The sequence below is a fragment of the Aotus nancymaae genome, unplaced genomic scaffold (genome assembly GCF_030222135.1).
Source record: "Aotus nancymaae isolate 86718 unplaced genomic scaffold, 86718_ANA_hifiasm-v0.15.2.pri h1tg000025l, whole genome shotgun sequence".
NCBI classification, from domain to species: domain Eukaryota; kingdom Metazoa; phylum Chordata; class Mammalia; order Primates; family Aotidae; genus Aotus; species Aotus nancymaae.
In genome coordinates, this window is record NW_026988438.1 from 24,572,223 (window position 1) to 24,585,861 (window position 13,639).

A 13,639-nucleotide genomic window follows, 5' to 3' on the forward strand; every position below is an offset into this window, starting at 1 on the left:
GCATCGTTGCCAATTTTTGTTTGAGAGACTACTGTGGGACTGCAAGGAGAGATGAGACAAAGATTATAAAAGGACAAAGAGAACTGAGAGGGCTCAGTGGTGATGATCCTAACTCTGCATTTAAAGAAATATTTCCAGATGCCTGGTTCTCCATTAAGGGCAATTTGTTGGATGTCCAGATTGGAGGTAGCTTGGACAGAGAATCAGCATAGAGTTAGAAAATAGAAAAGCAGGACCCAAAAGGGAGAAATTGGCCCATTCTCCTGGATAACAGGGAGAACAAAGAGCCCAAAAGAAGCATCAGGGAATGGCAAGGGATGGGCTGGACAGCATCCCTGACTCAGCAAAGCTAGCATTGCAGCCAGGAGGGCAGTCTGGAATGCACAGAAGCTTCAGAAGGTCAAGTCCAGAGGGAAAGATGAGGCAGTTAGAACTGAACCTCAAGCAGAAGGTTGGAATCCAAGGTCATGCATAAAAAAACAGGCAAACTGAAGACTGAGCCAGGCAAGCTTCTCCAAAACTGTGCCTTTACAAGACATTATGGCCAAGGGCAAGAAAGAAATTGTTGAAAGGTGCATGCTGGCTTAGCAGAACAAATAAACTTTCATGAGAGTGAATGCTGTTTAAGCATCAGTGCAGATCTGCCTACCATTTCTTTAGAGAGAAGTGTTATTTACCAACACGCTGCTGCTTCTCCCTTGAGACTCTGTGTGGTAGACAGCACGTGACACAGTGGACAGTATCCTCAGTTTGAGTTTTCAAGAAATGCAAAGGCAACTTACCAACAGCTGCTTCTTCTAACAGCCTCCAGTAAAAGCCAGAAGCATAATATGAAACCGTGGCTCAGGGACGGTCATTCTACCAGAGAGTCAGCTAGCAGGAACCCCAATTCAGTGTGTAGGACTCCAAACCATTAGCATGAACTTTTTTCCTGAGCTCTGAGAAGGGCAGTGTTATCTTCAGCACCCCCACCCCCCCACTCCCAGGGAACTGGGATTGGGTAGTAAGTGGGGATGGCATGCTGGGACATTAGGACTAATTGCAAAAGCAGCCTTGTATTGACTCAGCCTGGGGAAGCCCAGCCCCTCTTGTCCAATCGAAGCCCCCAACAGAATCTCCATCCTTCCTTTGGGATAAGAAAGGGAGATTCAGAGGGCACAGACCTCTGTTCTTGAGTTTACTAGGGAATGAAGAGTAAAGAAGAGGAGAAATCTTAGCTGTGCCTGCACCCCTCACTGGACGCTGGAGAAGTGAAGACGTAACTTTGCCGGGAGCAGCTAGCTCAGATGCTGCTCTCTGGAGGCTCCCTAGGGATCTAAAGTTTCCTTGAGGAGTTCTTACTGACTGTATGATGGAATGATGTCGAGTTAATTGTGCTGTTGCCTTGCAGCAACTGACATTCTTGGTCTCTCACCCCTGTTGAAGGACAGTTTTATTGCTTTTCATCACTTTGGGGCTCATAATATTTTCTCCGCAGCCATATTCCCTCTAAATGTGGCAATGAGATAATTTTATGTAATTATATTCCTGACGTACTGTATGATTTTGAAAGGCAAGTGCTTGACACACGCAGGCAGAGTCTGCAAATGGCAACCCATGAAAGGGGATGTTAACAAAATTTTGGATTTTCCCCTCCTGTAATACCATCCTACCGCACCACTGAAAAATGACATGTACTGAAATCGGTTTTGAATATTTTAGAGCTCACCTTTTCCCACTGCCCTCCCTGCTACACAAACCACATTCATCTAACACTCTCACGTATTCTCTTCCTGAGTTAGAAAAAGGTACATACACACACACAGTGGGAAGATCATTTCTGTTCAGAAAGCCCCCAGTGCAAGAGAGCAGCTCAGGGGCAGCCGTGGCTGGGTCAACATGGGCCTGTGAGGGCCTGGGCAGCTCTCATATCCTTGCCCTTGGACGTCGGCTGTTGCTTGTGCAAGTGTGTCTGTAACCCTCTGGTTCTGTGCCCTGCAGTCATACAAGAGTGGCAGAAGAGAGGCGGGCAGCCCTGGCAGCTCATCGAGCCCGTGGACGGATTCCACCCCAACGAGGTGAGCGCAGTCACACGGTGGTTGCAGAAGGCTGTTTATTGGTTTGTTGGTTTTTAATTGCCCTTACACATTCATGTGTTTGTTTTTATCTTGTTTTGTTCCAGAAAGGACTTGAGGTAATGTACACACATGTATAAGATAGAAGATTTAAAAAAAACAAAGTGAAATTCGGGACAATAGGAAAATAGAGTAGAAATTATACCTGGATTCCTGACTTAATTTCTACAATTCATAAAATATGTGCAGGGCAGTCCTGAGAAACTGCCAGAAGGGGCTTACAAAATCAACTCTGTGCTTTCTAGCAGCGATGCTAAAAGGGGCATTAAGCCATGGCTTCCATAAGATTAAAAAAATAAATCAAGGACTCCAAAAAACAAAAAAAAAAAAAAAAAAGAAGAAGAAGGAAAATTACAAGGATTTTTTGGAAGTGAGACCCACAAGAAATTTATTCTAAGGATCTTTCTAGAAAGGGTGCTGTATAGGAGAACGATGTCCTTAGCAGTATCCTGCAGTAAGAGCTGTTTCTCATTGAGGATCCAAAGTACAGTTCTGTCAGGTAGCTCTCCTCCGGTCTCTTCACAAAGCAAGGGGAGCCAGAGGGTGGGACTCTGTCCCCTCCCGGCTCCACTCCCATCCCATTATCCTGGCTTCAACCAGGGAAGCTCCACTTTTATCTGTTGTATGGTCCTGGACTTACTCATGACATTTCTTTATTAAGAAGAAAAAGAAGTAGGGGAGTTGCTCTGCCACTTGTAAAATGTTGAAAGCTGCTCCTCTATGGGGAAGGAAGGGCTATTTACTCTCAGGGAATCCCACATCACAGAGCCTTTCTGCTCGAGCTGTTGGGGAAGCATCGTGTGGCTACCGAAGGGTACAAACCTGATGGGCGTGCCTGGGGGATGCTCCTTGGCTGGCCATTGAGACCCAGGCCACAAGAGGGCTGATTGTCCCCTCAGGAGCCTGAATGAAGTGAACACAGCCCACCTTCCTCCAACTCTAGGTTCAGCCAGTGCCCATGGGCAGGGCTAAGAATCACCTCCGAAAGGAAAAGAAGGGTGCCCACTCCCCAACAAATGAGTAAAAGTGGTGTCCCACAAATGCTGAGCAAATTTTAAAGTAAGTGCTAAATGTCCACCTCACAGATTTAAATAACCACCCCCCCACACACACACACACAATCAGAGTAATGACCTCTGAATAGCTAACCTTCCTGTGTATCAATTGGATGAGTTGATCAAAGAAAATTATTGGCTAGATTCTGGTTAAATATCAGGGTCTTGTCCCCCAAAAATGATGTCTTTGGTTTTAGAAGAGTTTGTGTATATTGTCTATCCCTTCTTTCTAGCAGTTATTAGGTCGTAGTTCTTATCATTCTCTGAACAGAACAGCATCTTACCCTTCTGATTCTGTAGAGAATGGGCATATGAAAAGATGCTCACATAGTATGTCAGGAACAAGCTAAAAACAAGAGGGTCAAAGACAGCTTTGTTTTATCCCTCAGGATATATTTATCCCATCTATCAAATAACCATTCTGTCCCTGACTCTTAAAATGACTTTGGGATTCAAGGTCTGTCAAATTGAGGCTCTATCTTGCACTCAAACAGTTTCACCTATATCTGGTTATTGAAAACACAGTCAAAACTGAAAATCGATATGTGCCATAATCTTATGCTATTCCTGCAAGATTTGTTCACGTGCCGGTAGCCAGTGATAAAGTGGGCAAGAATAAACAGCTAGGCCTAAAGCCTGCCTGTTTATCACATATATTGAGCTGAAAAGTCCAGATTGGCTATGTGCCATCCAAAAATATTTATTTAGTGACTACCCAGTGTCAAATGCAGTGAGAATTCAAGAGTGAACAAGAAAATGCCCTGCCAGTTAAAATTATAGTATAGAGTCGGAAAATGATGAGTAAACAGACAATTAACTATAAAGTAGTAAATGCCTTCAACTGTGCAAGTGCAGAACACCACAGAGCGTTACGAGGTGGGATGGGAGAGGGGGGTTTTCGAAAATGTTTTCAGAGAAGGCGATGTCAGAACTAAGACCATGAACTAGTAGAGTGAAGGGAAGCGAAGAAGGGTTACAGGAAGTGTTTTGAGCAGAGGCAACTGCATGGGCAAAGACCTGAATATGAAATAAAGCATGGCATATTAGAGGAAAGCAAAGCGCTCAGTGCGGCTGGAGAATATGACCGTGGAGTTGAGAGGGAGGAATCTACAGCATATTAGGAAACTAGATCATGGAAGATCTGTCTGGGGCTTGACCTTGGTCCTGAGGGAGATTAGGAGCCACTGGACATTCTCGAGCAAGAATGAAATGATCCAACTTGTGTTCTAAATAGATGCCTGTTGTAGCAGCGTGGAGGATGGTTTGGTAGGGAACCAGTCCAGAGGGACAAAGAAAAATGGAAAGAAAAGTTGTATTTTAAAAAGTTTTTTTTTAATGGCCACACAGAGTCACAGGACAGCGAGGCAAGTTCTTATCAGAGATTTTATTCAAGGAATCAAAGTCGAGTGCCTGCTGGAGTCAGCACAGATTGTGCCCACTCTCCTCCCACAGTCTCCTCAGTGGTCACAGACCAATGTAAGGATGGCCAGCATGATTCCAGGTCATCAGGTGGTTGAACGAAGCATCATGCTGTATTACAAGAAACTAAATTGATATACTCAGAAACCACTTCTGGCTTTACCAGGTTATGAATTGGATGTGTTTATATGCAACTTAGCAAGAAAGTGGGCTCTGAAAGATGTCCAACTACAAAGGAAAATACCTGGAAAAGAATTTCTATGAACCAGAAGATCCCACTTAATCAAAGCACCCATTCCCTAGCATTCTTCTGGAATAGATTTTATTCCACACACATGCCTAGTAGGGCAGCCGATGACCCTCCTGAGCTGCCAAGGTTGTGTGAACTGGCAGAAGAAGGGTGTCTCCATCCTCTCATTCTGAGGACAAATGCTGGGGATGGAGGGTATGTGATAAAAGTTTCCACTGATGAAATGAATTAACTTGCATCTATGTGATAGCATACTATGCACTGAATAACACCATCTCTACTAAAAATACAAAAATTAGTTGGGCATGGTGGCACGCACCTGTGGTCCCAGCTACTCCGGAGGCTGAAGGTAGGAGAATCACTTGAACTGGAAGGTGGAGGTTGCAGTGAGCCGAGATTGTGCCACTGCACTCTAGCTTGGGTGGCAAAGCGAGACTTTGTCTCAAAAAAAAAAAAATCTACCTTTAGTGACATCGAAATGTGTTTATAATGTACAGCAAAGTAAATACAATCAGACTACAGATTATAGGAACAATGACTCAACTGTATGCATTTGTCAAATTCATAGCACTGTTTACCAAAGAGAGTTCATTTTACTATTTCTAAATTTGACTTCAATAAGAGCAGATTATAAAATGACATTCAAGAGGAATCGTGTGTGTGTGTGTGTGTGTGTGTGTGTGTGTGTTTTCAGATATAAAATCAGGGCCAGGTGCAGTGGCTCACGCCTGTAATCGTAGCACTTTGGGAGGCCGAGGTGGGCAGATCACCTGAGGTTAGGAGTTTGAGACCAGCCTGGCCAACATGGTGAAACCTTGTCTCTACTAAAAATATAAAAATTAGCTGGGTGTAGTGTGGGTTCCTGTAATCCCAGCTACTTGGGAGGCTGAGGTGGGAGAATCGCTTGAACCTGAGAAGTGGAGGTTATAGTGAGTTGAGATCATGCCACTATACTCCAGCCTGGGTGAGAGAGGGAGAGTCCATCTCAAAAAAAAAAAAAAATATATATATATATATATATATATATATATATGTATGTACGTGTGTGTGTGTGTGTGTGTGTGTGTGTGTGTGTGTATATATATATATATATACAAAATCACAAAGGTTCTACACCCCATGTTAACAGAGGCTACTTCTATTTTAATTACAGATGACTTTTATTCTGTTTTTCTCTTTGTGCTTAAGTGGGTTTCAGTTTTTCTAAAATGAACAGGCTTTGCTTTATATTTTAGACTATGAATGGAGAAGCACAAAAGAATATCAGTTCAGGAGGCTGAGGCAAGAGACTCGCTTGAACCTGGGAGGCAGAGGTTCCAGTGAGCCAAGATCTGGCCACTGTATTCCAGCCTGGGTGACAGAGAAAAATCCTGTGACAAAAAAAAAAAAGAAAACAACTTGGATAAAGAAAGGAAAGGGTAGCTGTGCCCTGCCCTGTGCGGTGCCTTGTGGGAGTTATAACAGGAGATTGTGGTATAAGAAACCCACAGTAGGTGCCCAGTAAATATTTGTCAAATGAATGAATGATTTCAGTGGATCATTTTATCACAAGTCTCTAGTTCAGTGATAAGCGTGCCAGTCTCATTTCAGACCCAATATTTTCTCAATGCCTGCTCATAAATATTTTATTCCCTATTAGAGTGACAGTCAACTAATTGCTTTCAAACCAAACAGTTACCAAACGCTCAGATCTGAGCTATTTTATTTTTATTTTCCTCTTCTTGCCCTCACCCTGTCTCCTCCCTTATTAACACACATAGGGAAATAAAAGCCTTGTACCACATAACTGTTAGAAAGGCAGCTTAGGTATATCACGTTGAAAGCCAATAACACAAAACAGAAGAACCAGTAATTTTCCACAGACCTGGCAGCAGTTTCCTTTGTTGAGAAATGGCAGGAAAACAGCCACAAGCCCAGGCCTCTGTCTTCAAAGGTCCTGACTGCTTTGTGTGAGATGATCCGGCCCTCCCTGGAGCACAGGCCAGCTTCGCAGGCAGCCTTTGACGTGCTCCTGCTTTTAAGTGCAAAGAAGTATATGTGGGGTGTGTATGGTGTGTGGTTTCTCTGTGTGTTTGGTATCTGTGTGCTTTCTGTGGCTGGTGTGGGGGGGGTGAGGTATGTGTGGTGTTTGTATGTGTCTGTGTGGTGTGTGTGTGTGAGAGGTGGGGGGTGTAGGGGTGTGTTGGTGGTATATGTGGGGTATGTGTATGTATGGTGTATGTGTAGTTGGGGGGGCAGGGGTACATGTGTGTGGTGTGGGGGTGTGTTGTATATGTATGGTGTGTGTGGTGTGAGTAGTATATGTGTGGTGTATGTGTGTAGTGAGGGTTGTGTGTGTATGTGATATGTGTACATGGTGAGTGTGCATGAGGTGGTTATCTGTGTGAGGTGTGTGGGGTGTGTGTGTGATGTATATGTGTGTGGTGTGGGGTTGTAAGGGGTTAGTGTGTGGTATGTGTGGTGTTTGTGGGGTGTGTGTGATGTATGTATGTGTGGTGTGAGGTTGTGAGGGGTGTGGTGTATGTGTGTGTGGTGTGTGGGGGTGTATGTGATGTATGTATGTGTGGTGTGTGTGTGGTGTTTGTGTGTGGTGTGGGGGGGTGTATGTGATATATGTAAGTGTGGTGTGTGTGGTGTGTGTGGTGTTTGTGGGGTGTGTGTGATGTATGTATGTGTGGTGTGAGGTTGTGAGGGGTGTGGTGTATGTGTGTGTCGTGTGTGGGGGTGTATGTGATGTATGTATGTGTGGTGTGTGTGTGGTGTTTGTGTGTGGTGTGGGGGGTGTATGTGATAAATGTAAGTGTGGTGTGTGTGGTGTTTGTGGGGTGTGTGTGATATATGTATGTGTGGTGTGGGGTTGTGAGGGATATGGTGTATGTGTGTGTTATGCCGTGGGAGAAACACTGCATGGATGTGACTGAGGTTACACAGCAGGATGAGAGGAAGTTTGCATCCACCTCAGAAGGCTCAGAACACATTAAAATGCCAGGGACCTGATGCAGTGACTCGATCAGTCCTAGTTTTTTCTAACTACTAAAATCTCACACACAGTTGGACACAGAAAGGACTTTGGATCATGTACTATCGCCCATGCAATGTGCAGATGAGAGGGCTGGGCCCAGACCCGAGTTGGCCACGCTGCCTATTAGGAAGGGGACTGCGAGCTGCCCTGTGGAGCATCCCTCCTGAGCAATGGCTTCCCTCTGGGAGGCCTTCAGCAATCACATTTCTCTTACTGCTCAGCACTGAAAACCACTGTTGAGTTGGAGCCATCTGGAGCCTGCAGGCCTGGCCAGCTCCTATTTGCTAAATGAGGGCATTGTCTGCAGAGAAAGAGTGTCCTCTTCAAAGGCATGCTAATGACAAGCCAGACAGTGGACAACCAAGAATTGACCCAGCTAATGTCATGGATAAAGGGAAACCTGACATGCAATGACAGAACCAGAGAGCAAGCCTTAGGCTAGGAGAGCCAGAGTCCAAGCCTCAGGCTGGGAGAGCCAGAGTCGAGCCTGCTGTGCATTAAGCAAATTCCTCTCTCGTGCCTTGGCTGGACTCCATGCACTCACAGCCTGCCAAGATACACCCCTAGTCAGGTACCCAGCCAGCCTCCACTCCCAGTACCTGTAGTTCCCCAACCATGCCATTCTCTCCCACAGCTCTGAGCCTTTGCACATGCTGTGTCCTCTACCATTGCACTGTTTCCCCACATCATATCTCTGGGGAACTCCTAGGAAATTCATCTCAGCTACCACCTTCTTCAGAGAAATCCCACCCTTTCCCCCACCCAACAGAAGGGGCACCTCTTCCCTTTCTGGTATGTGCATTCTCCTCCAAGCCCTCCCTGTGGGCTTGGTGGTGTCATTTTGCATGTCTGGTTACCTTACTAGGACTTTCTTAAAGGAAAAATGCACCATGCTCATCTCTAAAACCCAAGCCTTAGGCCTGCAGTAAATGCCAGCTGTCCACAGATAAATGAGTAAGTGGATTTCTGAAAAAGTGAATTTGTAATCTATTACTGAAAAAACAAATTCCACAAACTTAGCAGCTTAACACAACACACACTTATGATCTCACAGTTTCTGTGGGTCACAGTTTAACTGGGTCCTCTGCTTAGGGTCTCACAAATGAAAATCAAGGTGTGGTATCCAGGCCACGTTCTCATCTGGAGACCTGTCTGGGGAAGAACTGCCTTCAAACTCACTCGGGCTGTTGGCAGATTCATTGCTGTGAGGTTGCAGGACTGAGGAATCAGTTCAGGCTGGATGGCAGCTGGGTCACCGTCAGCTCCAGCCCAGAAAGGAGGGCCTCCAAAGCAAGTCACTAGCAAGGTCAAGCCTCACACAACGTGACACCATCGCTGAGGCGGCATCTCCTCACCATGGCCACACTTCCTCTGTTAGAACCAAGTGATGGGTCCTGCTGTCAGGTCTGTCCTGCAGACTCTGACCCAGTAATGGATGAACAAATGCAATCAGACACAGATATCTCGTGAAAGAGTGGGCTAGGGGTCCAGGCCACTCCCAGACACTGAGGAGGGTGCTGTAAAGAGTTAGCAGCCACGGCCCTCACAAGCTGGCACTGCAGGCATTTATTCAGTATAGATTTAATGATAAAGGCTTTGAGTCAACACACTTGTGAATAATTAACATGGTCACCCTCCCAGAGAGAGCAGTCTTACAGATGATTAAAGGCCAGGTTCAGAGGCCTAAGTAAACTAACTTATCTAGATCAGTTTCTTTACATCCCTAGTTATCTAACTTAAGCTTTCAGACACTGGATAAGAGAATCTGGCTGCCTTCAGCCAAATCCTATTCCGAGGCTTTTGCAAGACCTTCCGGCCTTCAAAAAGGTTTGTGTCCATTTTTTTCCCCCATCACCCTGACTGAACTCCTACATCCCACTACTGGGAGATTATACAGAGAAGTGGGTGCGGGAGTCAGGGTGACACCCTAGAGGCTGTCTCTAGCAGAGAGCATGTAGGAAATCTTGTTGGTAAGTGATTTGTCCTAATTTCCCTTTTCCTCCTCCTTTGGGTTCTCTCTTACAGGTGGCTTTGCTGATGTTGGCAGATCGCTTATGGGAGAAGGTGCAGCTCCAGTGGCCCCAAGTCCTGGGAAAGGAGAATCCATTCAACCCTCAGATTGAAGAGGTGTTTGGAGACCAAGGGGGGCACTGAGCATCTCAGGAGCACACACCCCTGGGGAGCACAGGGAGGCAGAGGCTTAGGTAAACTCATTCCACAAACCCTATGGGGGCTGCTACATCACAGGCCTAAAGGACTCTCCTTCAGTAGCATCTTTGCAAAATGCCTTTCTCTCAATGAAGAGCATATCTGAATGACCATGCAATGCTGTGTGCTTCTGGGATAAGTAACCCTCCTGTTGTTCCTGAAATAACCTTTAATAAAGTGCTTTGGGTGCCATTCCAAGCAAGAGAGTATCTGTGCCCTTTAGAGCTAATTGTTCTAAAAGGAGCTTCTAATAACACTTAAGAAGTCCAGCAATGTTCAGCAATTCACCCAGGGTCTTGGCAAGACAGGGACTGATCCTCCCTGTGTGGCTGACGTCTTAAAAATGGCCTGGAGAGCTGAGGCTCCTCCTATGCAGGCGGCTGGCCAGCTGCCAAGGACTCACACAAGGGGCAGAGCAGGCTTCATGAGGCCCCCTTGAAAAACATAACACCAAACTACAAATACAAAGTTAGATATGAACTTGAATACGCATTTAGAATGAGGAAAGAAATCACAACAAATGATGAATGTTTGAAAATTGGCTAGTACCATAACCTCGCAAAGTTCAGAAAAATGACAATACAATTTTTTTCCTTTCAAATGTTTTATGAGTTGATTAGTGGGTATAAATATACAGTTAGATGAAAGAAATAAGGCCTAGTGTCTGAGAGATCAGTAGGGTGACTATAGTTTACAAAATGCTATTGTACGTTTCATTTTAAATCACTAGAAGAAAACAATTTCAATGTTTCTAGCATAAAGAAAAGACAAATATTTAAGGTGATAGATACCCCAAGTACACTTATTTAATATGTATACGAAGACTCCAGAGTAAAGGGAGGGTCCCCCGGCCTGACCACCTCCCTTCTCCCACCCTACATGTCTCCTCTGAACCTGTCACTCCCACCCCTCAAAAGAGACTGTTTAAATTCTCTTAGGCCTGACCTCCCACAACCTTGGGGAATCATCTAACTAGTTCCATCTTCTGAATGGGCTCAGGCAGGAAAACAGAGGTACCCAGGTCCTGAGCTCTGATCTTACTCTGAGGCACAGCACCAAGGATTCAAGGGATAGAAGAGGACAGTGACCCCATCTCACTTTTTCAGAAAATGCAAATACTGCAAATAAATACTACATAGAAATCAATACTAAATACCACCATTGTCTGCAAAACTGAAGTCTGAGGTCAGGCCTTCTCCCCTGGCTCAGGAACCTGAGCAAGGTCCGTTCACTTCTGCCTGCATTTTCTATGCTCCAGACATGTTCCTTCTTTGAGATTTGACCATCTTTCTCTCCGGCTTGAGAATGCCCTGTCCCTGCGCTTTGTGTACTTATAAGAGCACCTATCCCTTATTTCTGCACTAGTGCCCCTTGAGCTACTGTCTTCAGCCTCAAGTTTTCTGGAATGATGGTGTATGAGGGTTGTCTGCTGAGAGGCACCTGAAGGGCTTTCCTAGGGTGGCATGCAGCCCTCCCCATCTCCCCATTCCTGGAGAGGCTGTGGAGAGAAGCACCAGAACCTGAACTGAGGCTCCATGAGATCGGTACCTGGTCGTTCACGTGTACTCCTGTATCCATCCCCCCAACACAATGCCTGGCCACTGCAGATGCGCAAGAAATAGCACTGGATGAATAAATGAATGAGAAGTTAGTGTTGCTCTCCAGGTCACACTGTTATTTCTTGCTATTTAAAAGCAAAATTAGCAGCCTCTTTTTTGACACATTTGAATTAGACCCATTGATTCATGCTCCTCGCTCCTCATGGTGAGAAGAGTAAGAAAGAAAAGCCATCAGAGGCACCTTCCTCTGTGGGCACACTTGGTGAGGGGACTTGGGGCTCCTGTGTGATCTTCATCTAGACACCCTAAAACTCTATTATAATTTCTCTCCCCGAGCCGAGCACTGTGACTCACACCTATAATCCCAGCACTTTGGGAGACCGAGATGGGTGGGTTGCTTGAGCTCAGGAGTTCGAGATCAGCCTGGGCAACATGGCGATACCCTGTCTCTACAAAAAATATAAAAATTAGCTGGGCGTGGTGGCACATGCCTGCAGTCCCAGCTACTTGGGAAGATCACTTGAGCCCAGTAGGAGGTCAAGGCTGCAGTGAGCCCAGACCGTACCACTGCCCTCCAGCCTGAGAGACAGAATGAGACCCTGTCTCAGACAAAAAAAAAAAAAAAAAAAATACTCTCTCCTGTTATCAGAGGAGAGACCTGGCTTGCCCTTCACTATTGAAGTGGAGCTCACCATTTGCCACATGAATAATTACCAAAATTTCTGTTTCCACCCATCGTTGGCATTTTTTCATTTCATGCTGAGCCTTTTTGGGTTTAGGCCCTGGTGAAAAAAAAAAATGTCAGTCCCCCAGAAAAAGCAGATCAGATAAAAATCTCTACATGGGCCTTGTATTGATACACAATGTAACTGGACCTTAATCTCCCCGAAATCCTCACCAGTTTCCCTATCCATCCCTGCTCCCTGTCACTGATTTAATTTCACTCGAGAAAATATTCTTAACTAGGGTCCTTAGGGATCCCCAGAATTAAGAGTGCCTGTAAACTTGAATGAGAAAAAAGTAAGTCTTCACTGTCTTCTAAATGCTAATGCTAAAATTAACAATACCACTTCATAATGAATGTAGGTAACAAAACACAGCTGAATTAGTCTGTCACAAATATTTTCACATCACATTGCAGTTGTTGCAGATACTGTTGATTCTTATTTTTCGTAGCAGTTATGTTCTATAAAGCTGCCACGAACACTGAATTAGCACATACTGAACCATTGTCCTTAGGGGAAGTACAAGGCGGGGTTCCTGTGAGCCTGCAGTCTCAATGTTTTCACCAACCAATCAATACATAACTTGTGTGGCTTTTGTTGAAAAGACACCTTATTTGATACACAGTGGATTCATTAACACGGGCCTCACAGGCAACAGCACTGTAAAGAGCTCATCTACCACTGGGGTGATTTTCTCCACGCGGTGCATCACAGCCTTCTGTGACACAGCTCTTAGCAGCACTAGACGGCACTTCAGCACTGCCCTTCATGGCCATTTTCAACAGCAACATCACCAGGAAAAAGCACAAAATGCCAAAAATGTGGCACTAAATATACTGTGAAGAGGACACGGGTTTGCAGCATTAGAGCTGAAACAAGAAGGCAAAACTTGGCTGGGCGTGGTGGCTCATGCCTGTAATCCCAACACTATGGGAGGCCGAGGAGAGTGGATCACCTGAGGTCAGGAGTTCGAAACCAGCCTGGCCAACATAGGGAAACACCATCTCTACTAAAAATACAAAATATTAGTCGTGCGTGGTGGTGTGTGCCTATAACCTCAGTTACTCTGGAGGCTGAGGCAGGAGAATCGCTGGAACCCAGGAGGCAGAGGTTGCAGTGAGCTGAGGTTGTGCCATTGCACTCCAACCTGGGCAACAAGAACAAAACTTGGTTTCAAACAAAAAAATAGGAAGGCCAAACCACCTTGCCAACCAATCTCAGCTGGGGAACGTGGCAGTTGGGCAGCTCAAATTTATCATTGCTCTGTGCATGGGCACTGAGGACTGC

General features: G+C 45.4%; 1 protein-coding gene across 3 annotated transcripts in view; it reads left to right on the forward strand.

The window, feature by feature from the left end:
- AOAH (acyloxyacyl hydrolase) overlaps nt 1–10,102 on the forward strand; it is a 196,896-nt gene extending 186,794 nt beyond the window's left edge. For 2 of the 3 annotated variants that reach the window (XM_064380450.1, XM_012461274.2), the window contains 2 exons: nt 1,981–2,057; nt 9,886–10,102. In XM_064380450.1, coding sequence (XP_064236520.1) covers nt 1,981–2,057; nt 9,886–10,014 — 206 coding nt within the window. In that variant the 3' untranslated portion in view covers nt 10,015–10,102. The remainder of the gene's footprint in view (nt 1–1,980; nt 2,058–9,885) is intronic. The other variant, XM_012461275.2, reaches the window with a different exon arrangement.
- The last annotated feature ends 3,537 nt before the right edge of the window (nt 10,103–13,639 follow it).